The 20,112-nt window shown below is 32.7% G+C and overlaps 1 protein-coding gene across 3 annotated transcripts in view; it reads left to right on the forward strand.

Moving 5' to 3' along the window:
- LOC149806562 (maltase-glucoamylase-like) overlaps positions 1-20,112 on the forward strand; it is a 353,277-nt gene that overhangs the window by 263,880 nt on the left and 69,285 nt on the right. For all 3 annotated transcript variants that reach the window (XM_089954672.1, XM_089954663.1, XM_089954683.1), the window contains 3 exons: positions 6,116-6,241; positions 10,249-10,380; positions 13,558-13,695. In XM_089954672.1, the coding sequence (XP_089810798.1) occupies positions 6,116-6,241; positions 10,249-10,380; positions 13,558-13,695 (396 nt within the window). The remainder of the gene's footprint in view (positions 1-6,115; positions 6,242-10,248; positions 10,381-13,557; positions 13,696-20,112) is intronic.

Consider the following 20,112-nt stretch of genomic DNA (forward strand, 5'->3'; position numbering starts at 1 on the left):
TGATGAGTCCTGTAAGTAGCCATTCTGACCTTGATGAGTCCTGTAAGTAGCCATTCTGACCTTGATGAGTCCTGTAAGTAGCCATTCTGACTTTGATAAGTCCTGTAAGTAGCCATTCTGACCTTGATGACTCCTGTAAGTAGCCATTCTGACCTTGATGAGTCCTGTAATCTCAGCACAAAAGTAGCCATTCTGACCCATATTTCTTGCTTCACTGACATGGGTTAGATTTTGTGCCATAAGTTTATTTCTCAAGCTCTGTTCATGGAAGAATTATAAAACTAGGTGTATATACATGTATCTCTATTAGGACCATACCTTTACAACAATTGGTCACTGTGACCTACATTTCACATTTTACTCTTTAAGGTTAAATATTTTATTTAACTCTTGATCAAATAGATTTTTTGCATCATGTATTGATACTAGATGCATGACACATCATAATACTCCTTCATCACAAATGTAAAATTACCATGACCCATGTTTTATGCTTCACTAACATAATGGTTAAACTTTCTGGGTTTTTCTCAAGTATTGTTCATGGTAGAATCATCAAACTAGATGATTGTATGCATCTCTATTAGTAACACACCTTTACAATAGAAGCAGGTCACTGTTTCCTACATTTCACAGCTTACTGACTTAGGTTAAGTCTCAGCATGACCACATAGATTTTTTGCATCCTATATGCATTATTTGATACGTGGAGTCCTAACACTGTGGGGAGATTTATCTTTTTGAGTGCTATACCATCACAAAATTAGGTCACTGTAAAATTTATTTCTTTATTGACTTCAGATAAATTCCTTAGAACTATTCATGTTAAAATTATAAATCTATGTTAGTACTACACCTATTAAAAAGGTTATCACTGCTACCTACATTTCTCATTTTACTGGTGAGGTTAAGTTTTTGTGTTTAACTTGTGACAGTATAAGTTTTTTGCATGCTATTTACATAATATTCTATCTAGAATCATCACACATTGTGAAGAGCACTACTCCATCAATGCAAAAGTAGGTCACTATGGATGGTATTTTCTGCTTCACTGATCTGAGTTACATTTTGTGTTTTGTCTTACTTTCTTAATGACACTGTTAAAGTCATGAACTTGATGATGATATGCATTGATGTTAGTAACACACACTTACACAAATTGTTTTAAGGATTTTATACATTTTACCTTTTATTGTTTATCTTGTAGTACTTTTACTTATATATATTGGGTAGGCCTATCATCCTAAAGTCATTTTGTACAATTATCTGGAATCATAAAAACTGGTGAGGGATGCATCTTGATACTAACTACTTCCTCACACATCACAAAAGAAGTTTCTGTGACATTTAATTTATGCTTCAGTGACTTTGTTTAAATTTTGTGTTTACAAATCATTTATTGGGTCAATTGAACCATTAAACATGATGATATGCATCTTTTGTTTATACAGCACCCATGAAAATTAAGGTCACTGTGTTCAACATTGTATGCTTTACTAGCACAAGTTAAGCATCAGTATTTAACTCATGACCACATAGACGTTTCCATGATGCATGCATCCTTTGTGACCAGGGTAGTTGAAAGTAGGTATAAAATATGTATTCAATGGTATACTTTCCAGCTTAATGACTATATATTCACTTTATTGTGATTTGTTAGTCTTGAAAGATTATCTGCATTATACCTATAAACAGTATAGGAACTAGTTCAGTCAACTGCACACATTTCATGTGGGTCTTCAGTTTTAGTAGCTAATCAAAGAAATTAGTGATGCATGAACTTGCTTCTGATAGTGGTTATACTCATTGCCAATACAAGATTATTTGAACTCCTGACTTTGACATATTTAAACATTTATTGTAGTGGTGGACATTGATAATATGCTTCTTAATTAGATTGTAAGAACAGTTATTTAAGAAAATAAAAAGGAAATTATTCTCTGGTTTTTATCGACTCATTAAAGTACCCATACTTTGATAGAAAAAAGAATGTAATTATTTTCTTGTTCCATGTCTTTTGGATTGTAGGGATCATTAGAATCTGAGTTATTCTCCACATGATAATTATTGCTTACAGTGGATACTAGGAAATACTAGAAGCTTAAAGAGGTGAGCTTTGTAATCATTGATTACTCTCTGGCTCAGAATTGAAGTCAAATCAATCAGATGCTTTCATTGAATACATAGCAATGGGATGCTTTCATTGAAAATGTATCAATGGGGTGCTTTTATTGATTATGTAGCAATGAGGCTTTCATTGATTTTGTCACAAGATCCTTTCATCAATTACAGGGCAGTGAGATAGTTTCATTTATTATTTAGAAAAGAAATGCTTTCATTGATTATGTAGCAATGATGTGCTTTCATTGATTATGTAGCAATTATTACTTTCATTGATTATGTAGCAATGATGTGCTTTCATTGATTATGTATTTATTATTACTTTCATTGATTATGTTGCACTGAGGTGCTTTCATTGATTATGTAGCAATGGGATGTTTTTATTGATTATGTAGCACTGAGGTGCTTTCATTGATTATGTAGCAATTATTACTTTCATTGATTATGTAGCACTGAGGTGCTTCCATTGATTATGTAGCAATGGGACACTTTGATTATGTAGCAATGGGACACTTTGATTATGTAGCAATGGGATATTTTCATTGATTATGTAGCAGTGGGATGCTTTCATTGATTAAGTAGGAATGGGGTGCTTTCATTGATCATGTAACAATGAGGCTTTCATTGATTATGTATCAATGAGTACTTTCATTGATTATGTAGCATTGGGATGCTTTCATTGATTATACAGCAATGGGGTGCATTCACTGATTATGTAGCAATAGGTTGCTTTCATTGATTATATAGCAATGGGATGCTTTCTTTCATTATATAGCAATGAGGTTTTCATTGATTCTGTAGCAATAGGTTTCTTTCATTGATTCTGTAGCAATGGGATGCTTTCATTGATTATGTAGCAGTGGGATTCTTTCATTGATTATGTAGCATTAGGATTCTTTCATTGAGTATGTAGCAATGGGATGCTTTCATTGATTATGTGGCATTGGGATGCTTTCATTGATTGTGTATCATTAGGATTTTATCTTTTAGTATATAGCAATGGGATGCTTTCATTGATTATGTAGCATCAGGATGCTTTCATTTAGTATGTAGCAATGGGATGCTTTCATTGATCATGTAGCACTGAGATGCTCTAATTATGTCACAACAAGATCCTTTCATTGATTATGTAGCAACGGAACACTTTCATTGATTATGTAGCAATGGGATGATTTCATTGATTATATAGCAATTATGTTTTAATTGATTATATAGCATTGGGATGCTTTCATTGATTATACAGAAATTTGATGCTTTCATTGATTATATAACAATGAGATGCTTTCATTGATTATATAGCAATGGGATGCATTCATTGATTATGTAACAATGGGTTGTTTTTATTGATTATATAGCAATGAGGCTTTCATTGATTATGAAGCAATGAGGCTTTAATTGATTATGTAGTAATGAGGTTTTCATTGATTATGTAGTAATGAGGTTTTCATTGATTATGTAGCAATGGGGTTTTCATAGGTTATTCAGCAATGAAGCACTTTCATTGATTATGTAGCCATGGGATGTTTTCATTGATTATGTAGCCATGGGATGCTTTCATTGATCATGTAGCAATGGGATGCTTTCATTGATTATGTAGCAATGGGTGGCTTTCATTGATTATGTAGCTATGGGATGCTTTCATTGATTATGTGGCAATGGGATGCTTTCATTGATTATGTATCAATATGGTGCTTTCATTGATTGTGTAGCATTAGGATTCTTTCATTGATTATGTAGCCATGGGATGCTTTCATTGATTATGTAGCAGTGGGATGTTTTCATTGAATATGTAGCAATGGGTGGCTTTCATTGATTATGTAGCAATGGGTGGCTTTCATTGATTATGTAGCAATGGGATGCTTCCATTGATTATGTAGCAATATGATGCTTTCATTGATTATGTAGCAATGAGGTTTTCATTGATTATGTAACAACAAGATCCTTTTATTATGTAGTGTAGTGAAAGTGTTTTATCAATAGCACTTGACAGAGTTGTACTGTCAGAAGTCAGTGTTAACGTCTCAGCTAGTACATGCCATTTTAATGCATACAATGTTGTGCCATGATCATAATTTAGAATTGCTGCTGCGTTATCAGTAACAAAGTTTTATCTTTTTTCATTACAAATTATTAATCACACACATTTTTGGTGACACACACTGTACTGGGTCTATGCCGTTTGTGGGTTTTTGCTGCATTACCATTTTAGACAGAGTTGCGGCCATTGGTAATTTACTTGATCTCTTACCTTGGGATGTTGTTTATAACCAGCATAGCTCAAGAACCGTTCAGCAAAATCCTATTGAATATGGTGTGCACAATTCTTATAGACCTAGATAGGGTCTCCCAACTCAGTATGGTGTGTATGACATTTGTAGACCTAGATATGGCATTCCAATTCAATATGGTGTGTATGCTATTTATAGACCTAGATATGGCATTCCAATTCAATATGGTGTGTACAATGTTTATATACGAACATTTGGTCTTCCAGTTCAATATGGTGTGTATGCTATTTATAGACCTTGATATGGCCTTGAAAGTCAGCATGGTGTGTATGCTATTTATAGACCTAGATAGGCCTTCCAATTCAATATTGTGTGTACATTGTTTATAGACCTAGATATTGCCTTCCAAATCAGTATGGTATGTACAATGTTTATAGACCTAGACATGGCCTTCCAATTCAATATGGTGTGTATGCTATTTATAGACCTAGATATGGTCTTCAGTTTCATTATAGTGTGTATGCTGTTTATAGACCTAGATATGGCCTTCCAATTCAATATGGTGTGTATACTGTTTATGGACAGTAGATATTGCCTTCTAGTTCAATATGCTGTGTAAAATGTTCATAGACCTAGATATTGCCTTCCAATTCAGTATGTCGTGTACAATGTTTATAGACCTAGATATTCCCCTCCAATTCATTATGTCGTGTACAATGTTTATTGACCTAGATATGGCCTTCAAATTCAGTATGCTGTGTACAGTGTTTATAGACCTAGATATGACCTTCCAATTCAATATGGTGCGCACAATGTTCATAGACCTAGATATGGCCTTCCAATTAAACTTTGTAATAAGTTCAGAGTTGTTAATAGATATGCACAATGAATCTTAAAAGTTTGATATAACACTTGGGAATGGCAATATTTTTTTTAAATATCTCAATTACAAATATGTTCTTATGTAGAATTTTTATAATTTTTTTTCAGAGAGTAAGGTCTTATTCCTTTATGGGGACTTCTTTTTAAGTGTTGTATATGATGATAAGAAATTAAGTGTGTACCTTTGTCATGGCCACTGCTTTAACATGCAAATGGGGATTGTTGATTGCACCCTCAGGTCATTGGGAGTGGAAAATGTTCACTCTGGGTCATAACTTGGAAACTGTTGAGATCCCCACCCTATAAGCTAGGATGCAGAGAGACAAAATCAGCCTAATTGTGTCCAATACAGAAAGTGTGTTGTACCCCTGGGGTATGAGAATTTGTTGCTTTGTCATAACTTATAAACTGCTGCTGAGAAGCATACCTATAACAATGTATACACATGATGGACAACAAGAGATCAGTGACTGTACACTTGTACATCCCGATTGGGCCCTAGATTTTGTGACTTGCTCTTGGAACATTGCTTGGAAACTATTAGGATCCCAGTCTTACAATCATATATAAATTAACTGGACCTGAAGAGACTGATAAACAATGTAATGGCTTGAGCCCCTGGGTCATGCTATGCACAATGAAAGGCATTTGCAGTTCATTGTTCTTCTTCTCCTTCTTATTATTATTATTATTATTTCATTGAGTGTCATTGGCACATATCCATTTTTAAGACAGACATGCATATATTTCATGACTAAGTCATGGCCTCATCTTATTGCTAGAAAATTGTTCATCCCCCAAAATCTACAGTTGATTTGGTTATAAAGATAATGCAAGGTGTTAATCTTGTATATAAATCTGAATGTTGCATCTTTATATTTCAGTTTATTGGTTATCCATACCTTCCACCATATTGGTCCCTTGGCTTCCAACTATGTCGTTATGGCTACAACAATTTGAGTAATCTGAAGGAAGCGGTCTCCAGGACTGTCAATGCCGGAATTCCTTTGGTTAGTATTTTGGTTAAGAACTCTGCATGAAAGTATTCATTGAGGAAAACACTAACTGGTACATTTCAAAACATTAGTCTTTTATTTTATTGGACAGAATGGTAGTTTGATACATTTGGCAATAAAACTAACAAGAAAGTAAAGTAGTTTGTAGCAAAATAATGTAGCTATACAATGAAATAGAAAAAATAGTAATGGAAAGATAATTTATAAGGGTGTTGAAGGTCTATATATGCATTTTTAAGCAATATTTACTGGAACTTTAACTGGAATTTAATACACTGTAAAATTTTTATTGAAAACAAATCATTAATATTGACTGGAATTTTGACTGAAATTTAATACAATGTAAAATTTTTATTGAAGATGAATCGTTAATATTGACTGGAATTTAATACATTCCCAAATGTTTATTGAAGACAAATGATTATTATTGACTGGAAATTTGACTGGAATTTAATTCACTGTAAAACATTTATTGAAGACCACTGAGCGAGATTGACTGGAATTTAATACACTGTCAGATGTTTTTTGAAGACAAATGATTAGTATTGACTGGAATTTGATACACTGTAAAATATTTATCATAGTCTACTGAGCAGTATTCACTGAATAATGCAATTATTATAATTTTATGTTGGTACTTACCAGCTTAAACATGTGAAAATTTTAACCTACAGAGGTACTCCCATCTTGGAAAATATTTCATATTAAAGAGAGTAAAAATGAATGAAAAATTATGCAAGCAACATATTTTTAATCTTCTCGGAATTTAAAAGAGACTGTAACTTTTATTTAAAAAAATTACTTTCAAATTATTCTTAGAAGGTATGCATGACTTTTATATTAATTGTGGTCTTGCTAGTATAAATCTGGAGCTAATGAAAATTGGGAGTACTGCAGATTACACAATGTGTAAAATTTCAGGATACCTTGCATGGTTTTATTTTAATAACTTGGGGCATTTAAAAATAAAAATTCATGCATTAATTAAAACCCAATTTCTCATGAAATATGTTGTCAGTATCATGATGGTATATCTTGTCAGTATCATGATGGTATATCTTGTCAGCATCATGATGGTATATCTTGTCAGTATCATGATGGTATATCTTGTCAGTATCATGATGGTATATCTTGTCAGCATCATGATGGTATATCTTGTCAGTATCAGGATGGTATATCATGTCAGCATCATGATGGTATATCTTGTCAGTATCATGATGGTATATCTTGTCAGTATCATGATGTTATATCTTATCGGTATCAGAGACAGGTTTAATGATCTTCTGTTTAATATGGTTCAAGATCAAAGATATGTAAAAGATGAGTGTACTGTACCTGTGAATATATTAACTCAGATATATAAGTAAATTTTTTGCTACCAAAATTTGATATGCTGGAATATCTAAAGAATTGTTACCTGAGATGTTTTCCGTATTCGAAAGAATGAAAGGCATCGTTGATGACTGCTCAAAGATTCAGTTTTATACAAATGAAGCTGACCTATCAAGTATGGCCACTGTTACCAAAAGTAGGCTACCTCAGATGTGGGAGGTCACAGGCTTGAACCCCAGCAGAGTAACACCAAAGACCTATAAAACTGTTACTAACAGCTGCCTCACAAGGTGCTCAGCATTAAGAGATTAGGGTTAGGACTGGTTGGATTCATGTCAGGATAATGTGACTGGGTGAGACATGATGCTACATATCAGCAGCATGATGCCCCAGTGCTAGACATCACTATAAACTGCCACACTGCAGACATCATGGCGATATGACTGAAAAATTGTTAAAGCTACATTAAAAATCCAAATCACACACACACACACACACACCAATATAGGAAACCGTTAAATGGCACTTGTTCTGAGGAACTGCTCATCAGAATTTGATTAAATTTGACAGAAAGCATCTTGACATCTCATTCAGCCCTGATCCTGTCTGTAGGCATGATCCGGTTTCTGCATTCATTGGTCGATCCCACCTGTAGTCGTGAATTGTTTACTGCATTCAATGTCTGATCTCGTCTCCAGGCATGATGAATGTGTGTTAGATACAATGTCTCTGATTCGTTAGAAATGGTTTATTCCAAGAACTAAACAACTATTAAACCAAACAGAAATGATTTTACTTTCATTTGTGGAAATAAGAATTGTCCAGGAGCCAAGGGTTACTGTTTTTAGCGGTTTCACTACACATGTTCTGTTCATAAAAAATCATAAATGATGGCAGATGTAAGAGTGATTTTTGATGAGAGCAAAAATGAGGAGTTTCTCAGGTTTGATCTTGAAAATATTGAGCAAGCTGAGGAAAGATATGTTCAGTAGTTGGATATTTTGTGAGATTTAGATTAGGACATAGAAGTTTCTGAGACTGAATTGTCAGAAGATGAGGATGCTGACAGCGATGATGATAGAGTTCTTGCAGATAAACGTTGCACATAATTTTGTAAATACTGTATAAATAAGTTGTTAAAGACTGTGTAGACAAATTTCATATGAAATAAATGGTAAAAATTTTATGGATTTTAATTGGATGTAAAAAGAGAAATTAAGGTAAGAGTGAATGCAAAAATTTTCAAGCAGGTAAAAACTCTGGGGCACAAGCAGCTAGACACAGCTTAGTGCTTCTGGGGCATAGCAGCAGAGATACTAATAAAAGTGTTGAATGAGTTAAATTAAGGGTTTTCAAAATGTACACATGTAACACTGATTTGCCATCAAATATGGCCACCATTACTAAAACTATAAAAACTTAAACCATCTTTTCTCAAAATTCTCTACAGAATTTGACTGAATTTGACAGCTCTCTAACATGAAAAGCTTTTGAGTAAGTACCAATGATAGAAAAATATAAAAACATTGAAACAACATCTAAAAAATCCCCTGAATATTACGGAGATAAAGAGTTTTCAGGCTGATACAAAATGATGTTGATCTATAAACAAATGCAACCACATTCACAAACAATATAAAATAAATCACCAACAATATAAGAGAAACTGGTGAACATAATTATTCCAAAACTGGACTGAAAATATTCCAGCATTAATGTCTTTCATTCTTGTACAAATTATGACTGTCACCAAAAATAGGAAAGCCTTTAATCAAGTTCTTCTCAAAAAACACTCACCAGAATTTTACCAAATTGAATGGCATCCTGGCTGGAGGACTTTCAAGTTTTTACAAAATGGGCACCGTTATTAAAACTATAAAAAATATTTCAATAACTTGATCTGAAGAAAATAAAAACATTCAACAGACTTTGCCCAACATGCATTTTAAATTATACTTTTGTATTTACTGTCACATGGTTGTCCATTGTGTTCATCATTTAAAACAACATTATGCCAATATTGAAGTAATCAAGAGTTGACAGAAAGTTTTGTGCAAATGATTGGTAATAAGGTGTGAATTTTAATTCCCATTTTTTTTTTGTTACAGATGTTCATTATGCTGATTATTCCTGTCATTTTTGTTACAGATGTCCATTATGCTGATTATTCCCATTATTTTTGTTACAGATGTCCATTATGCTGATTATTCCTGTTATTTTTGTTGCTGATGTCCATTATGCTGATTATTCCCATTATTTTTATCACTGATGTCCATTATACTGATTATTCCCATTATTTTTGTTACAGATGTCCATTATGCTGATTATTCCTGTTATTTTTGTTACAGATGTCCATTATGCTGATTATTCCCATTATTTTTATTACAGATGTCCATTATGCTGATTATTCCCATAATTTTTATTACAGATGTCCATTATGCTGATTATTCCCATTATTTTCGTTACAGATGTCCATCATGCTGATTATTCCCATTATTTTTGTTACAGATGTCCATTATGCTGATTATTCCCATTATTTTTGTTACATACGTCCATTATGCTGATTATTCCCATTATTTTTGTTACAGATGTCCATTATGCTGATTATTCCCATTGTTTTCCTTACAGCATGTGCAGTATGCTGATTATTCCCATTGTTTTCCTTACAGGATGTGCAGTATGCTGACATCGATCATATGCATGAGAGGATGGATTTCACCATCGATAAAGTCAACTTTGGAGGTTTGCCTGAATATGTCCAGCAACTTAAGGCTGAAGGGATACACTTCATTATCATTCTGGTTAGATACAAATAGTATTAATTTGTATTTTTAGCTTGCCTAGCAATAAGGCCAAGTCAGTTTAACATATGTTCCTGCATTGTGTGTTGGCCATATACAGTTGCTATTTTCAGTTTTCTTTTGAGAACCCAGTGGACCAATTACAGATGATACCAATCTGTCATCAAATATAACCACTGTTGCTCGAATAGAAAGACATTTAAACAACTTAAAACTGCTGTTAAGAATTTGACCAAATTTTAATTAAAGTAGCTTTGTATAAGGGCATTTATATGAATGATTCCAATCCATCATCCAGTATGGTTGCTGTTACTAAAAATATACACACAAAGCTGCTAAACAGATTCAGAAATTTGCAAATTTTGTAGAAAGCTTCCTGGCATTAAAGCATTTCCAAGTTTTTTTCAAATTAAACAGATTCAACATCAGACAGGTGTTGTTACTAAAAAAAAATTTAAACTTTTAATTGATTTCTTACTCAAAACCACTGAACAGAATTTGATCAAATTCAATGGATGCCAAGGTGAAGGTCTTTTATTATTGTACATAAGATGCTGATCTGCTATTTAAAAAATTTGTGCTGTTACAAAAATGTCAGAAACCTTTTTCTGTTTCTCAGTACCACTGAAAAATTTAACAGCATTCAGGCATGAAAGTCTGTCAGTGTTGTACAAAATGATGCCAATCCATTATTAAATACGGCCACTTCCCATGACTCAGTTGTTATTTCCTGGAGTTTTACTGAGTTCTTCCTCTGCCAGATATACTGGCCACCATGTATAGCCAATTATGTGTGGAAAAATGGTAATAAACTTACAAAAATAACAACTAAATACAGAAAAACCTTTAAACAATTTCTCAGAAACTGCTGAATAAAATTGACAACATTTTTTAAACACATCTAGTTATGCATGTTTTTGACAACAATGCCCATCCATCATCAGATATGGCCCCCTTTAATAAAAACAGATAAATCAAATTCTAAGTTGTATAAGAAGAGTTGTGCTTTTTCTGAAATCATGCTATAGAATTCCATTCCACCCAGTATAAGGTCAGACGTTTCATCCAAGCCTTTTAAGAAGCATCAACATCTACATACAAAAATCATTTGAATGTGTGTGTGTGTCTGGGTACTAATCTTTAAAACAATGTACATTTATGTAATGCCCTGTACAGGTTCACTGCTGTTCTTTAAATGGATCCTGTATGTACTAGTCTGTAATGGTTTGTAATTGTTTTATAATAGCAGTGTTATCTAAATTTGAATGAATTTGTTTTTCTAAAGGCACAACAACTCGTTCTCTTAAAACACCATAACTTGTAAAATTGTACATCATATATGTGTAATTCTAGAAAGTTTCATGGAAGGTCTTTTGATGATCAAATGAGTTTTATCATTAAATAAAGTCATTATTATTATTATTATTATTATTGTTGTTGTTGTTGTTGTAGTTGTTCTTACCACTTTATTATTATTATTTTTAATTTTATTATTTAGTTCCATGGCCCCATGGAGAGTGTTATAATAAGGGACTTCTGTAATATATTTTGCGGAGATCTTGATATCAAATTAATTTGAATCATTAATTTTCTGCTCTCTTACTTAAGATCAAGAACAGTTTTTCTATAACTATGAACAATTAGGTCAAGGTGATCATGATAGATTTTCTGTAACTTTGAACAAATAAGTCAAGGTGATTATGGTAGATTTTCTGTAACTTTGAACAATTAGGTTAAGGTGATTATTGTAGATTTTCTATAACTTTGAACAATTAGGTCAAGGTGAATATTGTAGATATTCCTGATAATCATACTAATTTAGATTCATTCTGGCAGGTACCAGTTTGTAAAGATTTTCCTCCCAGTTTTAGAACTTTGATGAAAGAATCTTTAGCTTACTAATTTTGTAAAAAGTAACATCTAGATTTATAAAGCTTGCTTATTACTGTAGATGTCTGTTCCTGTGTTATTATATGATATCATTGATTTCATAGTGCTTAGACCCATTCCAGAGTTTTTGTGTGTGCAAGTTAAATATGACTTCCTACAAGGTGATATCACATTGGACAAGAGTGTCTGAATCAGTATAATGTACAATTATATTTTTTTGTACACTTGAGTATTTCTTTTTGTGATAAATTATAGTAGAATATTACATTTGAATCTTGCATTTGAATCCTACATTTGAATTTTACATTTGAATTTTATATTTGAATTTTATATTTGAATCCTACAGTTGAATCTTACATTTGCATTTTACATTTGAATAATATATTTGAAACTAATTGAATGATTACCTTTTTATGCTTGCCATAACATTCAGAAGATGGAAATCATTTATCTCATTTCATTAACAAGAAGAAAGTACTCATGAAGTCCTTGAATTCAGAGGATTGCTGTGAAAAGTTATTGAATATAAAAGAAAGTGTTTTTTTTTATAAACATACTTGAATTTCTGAAAAAGTACAGGAATTTCCTCCAAAAAATGTCATTTACTTATTGTCAAAATCATGTTTATAAAATATGATCTAAAAGGAAAAGATTTTAAACTTTTTAAAAAGAGCATAATATGATAAAATTGAGTTCTTGAATTAGTACATGACACTGTTAGGTATCGGAATCAGTTGTGTCCCATTGCATAAGTGGCACTGTAATCAGACAAACAATGCAAATGGTTGACTTAGCTTATATTTGACTTACTATGGGCTTTGTAATGTGACCTGCCTTATAGTGGTTAGGTGACAGCTTTAATCAGAGACACACAAAAAAATGCCAATTGCTCAGTCTAGTGACAAAATATTGGATATTTCCCGCGTGGTAGAAAGTGCTCTTAAGTCTCATATATTAGTGAGAAACAAGATAAATAATAGTTGATTTGTTGTCATGTTGCTTTCAGTTTATGCAACAATGCTGAAAAGTGAGGCTTCTGCAACTTTACCCAATCTGCTTTCAGATGTTATTGATAATTGTGTAGCAAAGGATATTGTTTTCAACTTAGCAGAAATACTAAGGACTGTTCCAAGCAGTGTTTTCAAAATAGTGAAAGAGTTTGGAATTTTATTTTATTCAGGAAAAATGCTCTTTGAAAAATGGTAAAATCCTTGAAAATAATGTCTTTAGGACTGTACAAAACCTATGTAAAATCCTTTATATATGATACATACATCACTTTTCCAGGATCCAGCCCTGGATTCTGAGGCTGCCAATTACTCCGCATATGAACGAGGTTTTCAAAAAGATATCTTTATCAAATGGCCACATGGCAGAAGTCCAGATTCCAAATATGCCAACAATACGGATGTAATGCTAGGATATGTAAGTTATATATATACACCATTTATACTCACTTTTCAGTCTGATCCAACTGCCAGCTACACAGATCCAGTTCTCCTGTTGCATAATGCACTGACCAGTCTGGATCTATGCCTATTTTTGACTAATTAGTAGAATAAACAACATAGACCCTGATCTGACAGTGCACTTTGTTATGGCAGATCAGGGTCCTTGTTGTTTGCAGTTGGACATAATTTTTAAGTGAGTACACATGATACATAAACTTTTCGTATGGAGATTTTTATATTTGTGTGTCTAGTTGCCTCTATATACCAAAATAATTACAACCTTCCCTATATTTCCTGTTTTTTCAAAATGCCCCTATATTTCTGTATTTTTGCAAATCCCTCTATATTGTCATCTTTGCTAGCCAAGTTTCCAATATTTTAACCTATCTACACCTTCATGGATTGATCCAATATTTCAGTGCTTTGTGTCTGTGAATTTCGTTGGATGCATTGGCAGGCCACCACATCCAATCAAAATCAAGTTGTTTGAATTTGAACACTGTTCCTCCATGATTGAGACAAGAGGATCATACAACTGGAACGGACACATAAATAAGTGATTTTTCACTACTGGTTTATGCTTGCACAAATATATCTTTTCCCTCAAATACATCTGTAATTGCTTCTCTCTGGTATGTGTACAGACGTTTGATGTTAATTTCCTCCCATTTTTGGCTGATGTGCAATGCACCACCGTTACATGCTATTGGTTAGCTGCCATTACATGCAAAGGGAGGCAACTTGTGGAATTCAGTAGATGTTGCTAGAGCAAAGCAATGAAATATATTCATCCACCAAGGTCTAGATAGTTTAACATAGAATCTTAGCTAGTGAAAATACTATATATTTGGCAAGATGTTATCTAAATTCTATATCACTGTAATCAAAGAACTGTAACTGCTGGTAGTTCTTAACTATCCTTTCAGATATTGATTGTATCCTACAGAAGAGAAAGCTCAGATCATCATTTGAAAAGTATTTTGACATCTGTATGACTGTGCTGCATACTAGAAATCACTCCATGCACTTCATGATGGACTTCTTCATCTTTACTTATTAGTAAGTACACCACGTCTGTTTCATACACTTTTAATGTTTGTAAAACTTTAAATGTGTGTAAAAATGATTCAGTCCCAGTGAAGACTGAGGGAGTTAGTGTGCATGCTTCTTTCTACATCTAGTGAAAGAGTTCCAGACAATAATTTTTAGTAGTGAAAAAAGAAAAGCAGTTTTGTTACTTGCCCTACTTGATTGGTTTGACTCTCAGTCCATGAAAAAGTGAGACATGTTCCATAATGGATAAAGTAAACTTTACTTGTGATGTCTGAAGAAAGTTAGGCTCTAGCTCTGGGTATATTTTATCTAATGACTTGCAAACATTCATTAGACATGGCAAGTGAAAGTCATGAATGGAGAACTTCCCTAGCTACTGTCTTTTCTGGAGCTCAGTCTGAAGTTCATTAAGTAGATGTAACAAGATAACCAGGTTGGGTTTCGGATTTACAACAGAACACTTTCGATAGTGATACAAATACATTGTTTAATGATGAACATCTTGAATGAGCAATTAATTATGATTAATATGTGTTTGTGTATATGATCCAAATATTGGATCAATTACATAAAATGCATGGACTTAATAATGAAAATACAAATAAATGACCTTACACAGTACAAGGACAAGGGGTCAATGATTCACAGTGATTTCACAATGAAAAGATTGATGCATTTTACTCAAATAGTAGAAGAAAAGTATTTTACTCATATAGTAAAATGTAATCACTCAAATAGTGAAATTATGTAAACAAAAGGGACAGATATACACATTATCTTTATGGTCCCAAAAACACACTGGGTTTTACAAACCCCAAAAATTAGACCAAGGCTTAGAGATTACATGTATGGAGTTACTCTGTCACCAGCACACTCGGCTACCAGTCACAGTGGCCATTCAAGCTGCCAGTATTCCAGGTTGGTCAATCAAGCAATCAGTGCCCACCAATCTCGGTCAGCAATGCCCAATTGCAACTCGACCAGCAACACCATTTATTCTGCTCTACAACTGCTATGGTCGACTTTCTATGGTTAGCTCTGCAGCTGGCACCACGTCAACTCCGATGACTCTGATAACTCAAATCGCTCTGGTACACTCAGTTCAGCTAACACCATGTACTATGCATGACATGGGCATATATGATGAAATGTAATGATGTTATATACGGTATGTTATACAGATTACATTATTGGCACACTTACAATACAACAAACAGGTTCAGAAGTAAACCTAACTGTGCCTGACAAGAATCCTACAGTACCAAACATTTCTTAAAAATGCAGCTTTATATTGCTAATATAAGTCCCTTACTAAGTCACAAACAAGAATAGAAAATATGTTTGCATTATACTATGTAAACTGAAGCTACATAGCAAACATACAAAAATAAACATGGTTGTACAATAGTTATAACTTATACACAAGAAATAAATAATTCACATACCTCAACAGCTGAAGATGTGCAAGTCATTATGTAGACCACTCACTGACAAAATGTTCTGTAATGTGAAGATTTAATCTTACTGTGAGGCATTTATATACAGACGAAGTCGTCAAACATTGTCTGTGCACTGGAAGTATTCGGTTTTTCTCACTGAAAGCACTTCACACATGCGGCATAGGATGAACCAGGCTCACTATTTTGAAATACTGTACAATATACATAGATCACCCTTGGGTATCATTGTACACAAAAAATGAAACCTGAGTACATGTATTTAATAAATAAAAGGATTTATACAATTCCATGACAGTAGAGTCATGACATGTTATTAATTTCTCTGGTTTCTATCTCGAGTCCATTGAATAGAGTCAAAGCTTGTTATTAGCTTGTCAGGAATTCAGTCTGAAGTCCATTAAGTAGAGTCATGCAATGTTAATAGCTTTTTTGAACTCTAAAGAAGTGCATGTCATAAACACATGTTACATTATGAAGAGATCATCTTACCAAAAGGTCACAGAGCCTGAAAAGTCAAATGGATGGAAATGAATGATGCTAAAAGATTTCAAGCTGGCCCATGGTATAAAATGATTCTAAAGAAACATGGATGTATTTACTACATATTATGTTACAGGCAATTTTTTATAGATAACTATAAAATCATTGAAATCAAGTAACACCTTAATATATAGATATTGCTAAAACAAGGTTATGTACTTTAAAATAAGGTCAGAGGCCCATTTCTTTTGATTCTTCAGACATATCATCTGAGGATTCCTTGGACATATTGTCCAAGGATTCCTAGGATATATTGTCTGTGGATTCCTCTAACACCTCCCTGGCATAAAATTTTAGACAAAGAATTGAAGCAAATATTACAGAATATGAGAATACATTTTATTTTGAATTTGTTCAACACATACAAATACAGTTTTAAAAAGGTCCAAATATCAAGAATGGCCATAAGGTTCCTTTAGTGCCTAATTGTCCATTTAATTTTGAAAATCCATCCATTTATATCCTGATTTCTTGATGGCTTTATCACTTCATTAATTTTCTTGTTTATCATCACCTCTTTGATACTCTGCCATTTCTTTTGGATCAGTCCTGCAAGAAAAGATATTGGTTGAAAATATAGAATGTGATGAATTAATAAAACAAATAGTACACATACAACATAAATGTTATTGGCGCCTTAAATTTATAATTCATGTATGGAATCCTTTAGTTCTGAAAACAAGGTATTAACCCTTAAAAAGCTATATTTCTACAATGGACTGTGCTTTGAATTTGGGACCATCATTCTAAATTGTTGATGACAAATACAGTCAAGATTATATTCTGTTCCTGGCTCAATGGCTTACGAGTTCAAACTAATGTATTCAATCAATAAAATTATAAATTACCATTTAAAGATATTATTAAAATTATTCATTATTTCTATCTTATTTTATTTCACTACTGTAATTAACCCTTAAAGACATGACACAATGCTTGTTGCTTATAAAGTTTTTAGAAAGTTTGAAATTGCTGCATCTTAATCTTACCTTGGACTTTTTTGGTGTTACCGTCTAAGTCTGTTTTGGTGTTGCAGTCTTGGTGGTCTATTTTGTTACCATTGTCATAGCTGTTTTTGGTGGTTTAGGTGATTGTGGATTTGCATCTTTACTTGTTTCAACCCTAAATTATAAAATGCAAACTTTTCAAATAATATGTGATACATTCCATGCCACTTACAAGTGATGGGAATTGATTACTTGGGAAAAAATACATATACCCATGTTTATTCTGAAAAGAAATGTTAGGCATGTTGGCCTTTAAAAATAAAGACAATAATCATTTTAATTATGTAACCTGACATTCTTTATAAAGTTAAGAGATCACTGATGCTTGCATTTTTGTGAATTTGTATGTAGAGGGTAAAATAGAGCTTGAGATCGGTATCATGGACACCATATTTCCTTTCCAATTAGACAAACAAAAGAAATACAATTTAATATCATCAACATATGACATACATGAGAATTAATCATTTTAATATGGTATACAAATTTACATCCGAAATGAAGAGCATATACTATTAGAATTTGCAAGGTCTATAAAGTCGTTTAACAGTGACCATCATGTGATGTCACAAATCACTACCTCATATCTAAGAGTAGAATGCAGCAGCAATTTTGGACAAAAACGTAATAATATGGCAGGCCAGTACAATTTTTTAAATGATAAAATACTGTACTTAAAGAAAATGGATAAAGTAATATAGCTTTTCATCAGTATACTGAAGCAGTAATTAATCTGATTGATTGCTTTGTAGATTTCCTTGCTGCCTAGCAACCTTTATGCATGGATGTTCTGTTCTGTTCTTACACGTCTTTAACACTATTCATAAACCTAGTCTTCTGATTTAATGCACTATAATAATTATGTACACAGTTATTCTAAGATCCATTTTTGAGTCGTTACATATTTTTCAGATTTTATTGTTCTTTCAACAATTTTAAAATATGACTTCATTTTCATGTTTAATAATAATAATAATAATAATAATATATATAATTAAAACCATTATTAATTCTTTTCTTCTAAATTCAACTAATGTCAATGTGCTAGTTTGCTTTACACTATTCAAGTCAGGCATAGTTAAATAATTTTTATCATTAAAATGTACTATATTTTTGTAATTCACTTCCAAAGATTTACATTTGATTCGTTTAAAGATAAAATTAGAAACATGAGAACAATAATAAGAGTCATCATATGTATTATGATTATTATTTATCATATATCCTTGTAGGGTTAAACAGTGGATAGAAGCAGGAACACTCAGTCCAATTTCCATACCATTATTTCACAACAATTATGTTTAAAAATCCCTATTTGACAACACACACAAGCTATCAATAAGATAAAGATGAAAACAACAATAAGGTTTACTGAATGCAGTACATGTTTCACAGGCATCTGATTCCAGGATAAATTAATGTGTACACTCACCAATTAACAATTAACTTGTGTTAACTGATGAGTTTACACATTAGTTTACCCCAGAATCAAGTGCCTGTGCTATGAATTGAGAGCCAGAAAATGTTCTTATATTTTTTCAATCCAATCCTTCCAAAACTTCCTTCTGTAATCCCAAAACATGGCAACCTTGCCACTGACTTTGTAATCTTTGATTGCCTTTCTTGGCTGAACAGTATTTAGAGGCTAGAACATTTCCGTTAACAGGATTATCATATAAATAATGCACACAAGTTCATGGCAATTGATGAATCCACTCCTTTATAATGCAAGTTTTCTTTCAATGGACCACTTTTGAATTTATTATTATGGCATGCACAAAATTGATTGATGAATTGGCTGCTGTGATTGGATAATTCCATGCTCTGCAACCAATGGAAGAAGGCAAAATTAATATTCCTTAAACTTTCCACAACTTCTCAATATATTTTTATTTTAAAAGGAGTAAGTAGATAAGCACCTGCTATGAGTATTACGTGGGATTCTTGAATTATCTCAAATTTTTTTTATAAGATAAAATGATCTCCCTGATTCCAATCAGGTGATCAGATTAGTCAAGTGGACTGGTTACTCTTTAGTCCACTCCTTATCAGTTATCTTTGTTATCCAGAAGATAAGATCATTCTATCAGCATACAGTGAGAACACATTGTCTGTAAATGTGCAGTGCCCCAATTAAGCAGTGTGTCTGTGTATTTCATTCAATTAAAACAGTTTAATACCCAGCTTTTTCTTTCAGTATGCATACTGTGTATGCAGGTATTTTTCTTTTACTCTAAAAATTGACCTCTCTATGCATATGTTTGTGTAAATGAGCAGCCAATTTAAATATCCTGTCTAATATTATTGCCTGGTGTTACTTACATAATTGAT

This window comes from Sinohyriopsis cumingii, chromosome 1, assembly GCF_028554795.1.
Source record: "Sinohyriopsis cumingii isolate HCF-2022 chromosome 1, ASM2855479v2, whole genome shotgun sequence".
NCBI lineage: Eukaryota > Metazoa > Mollusca > Bivalvia > Unionida > Unionidae > Sinohyriopsis > Sinohyriopsis cumingii.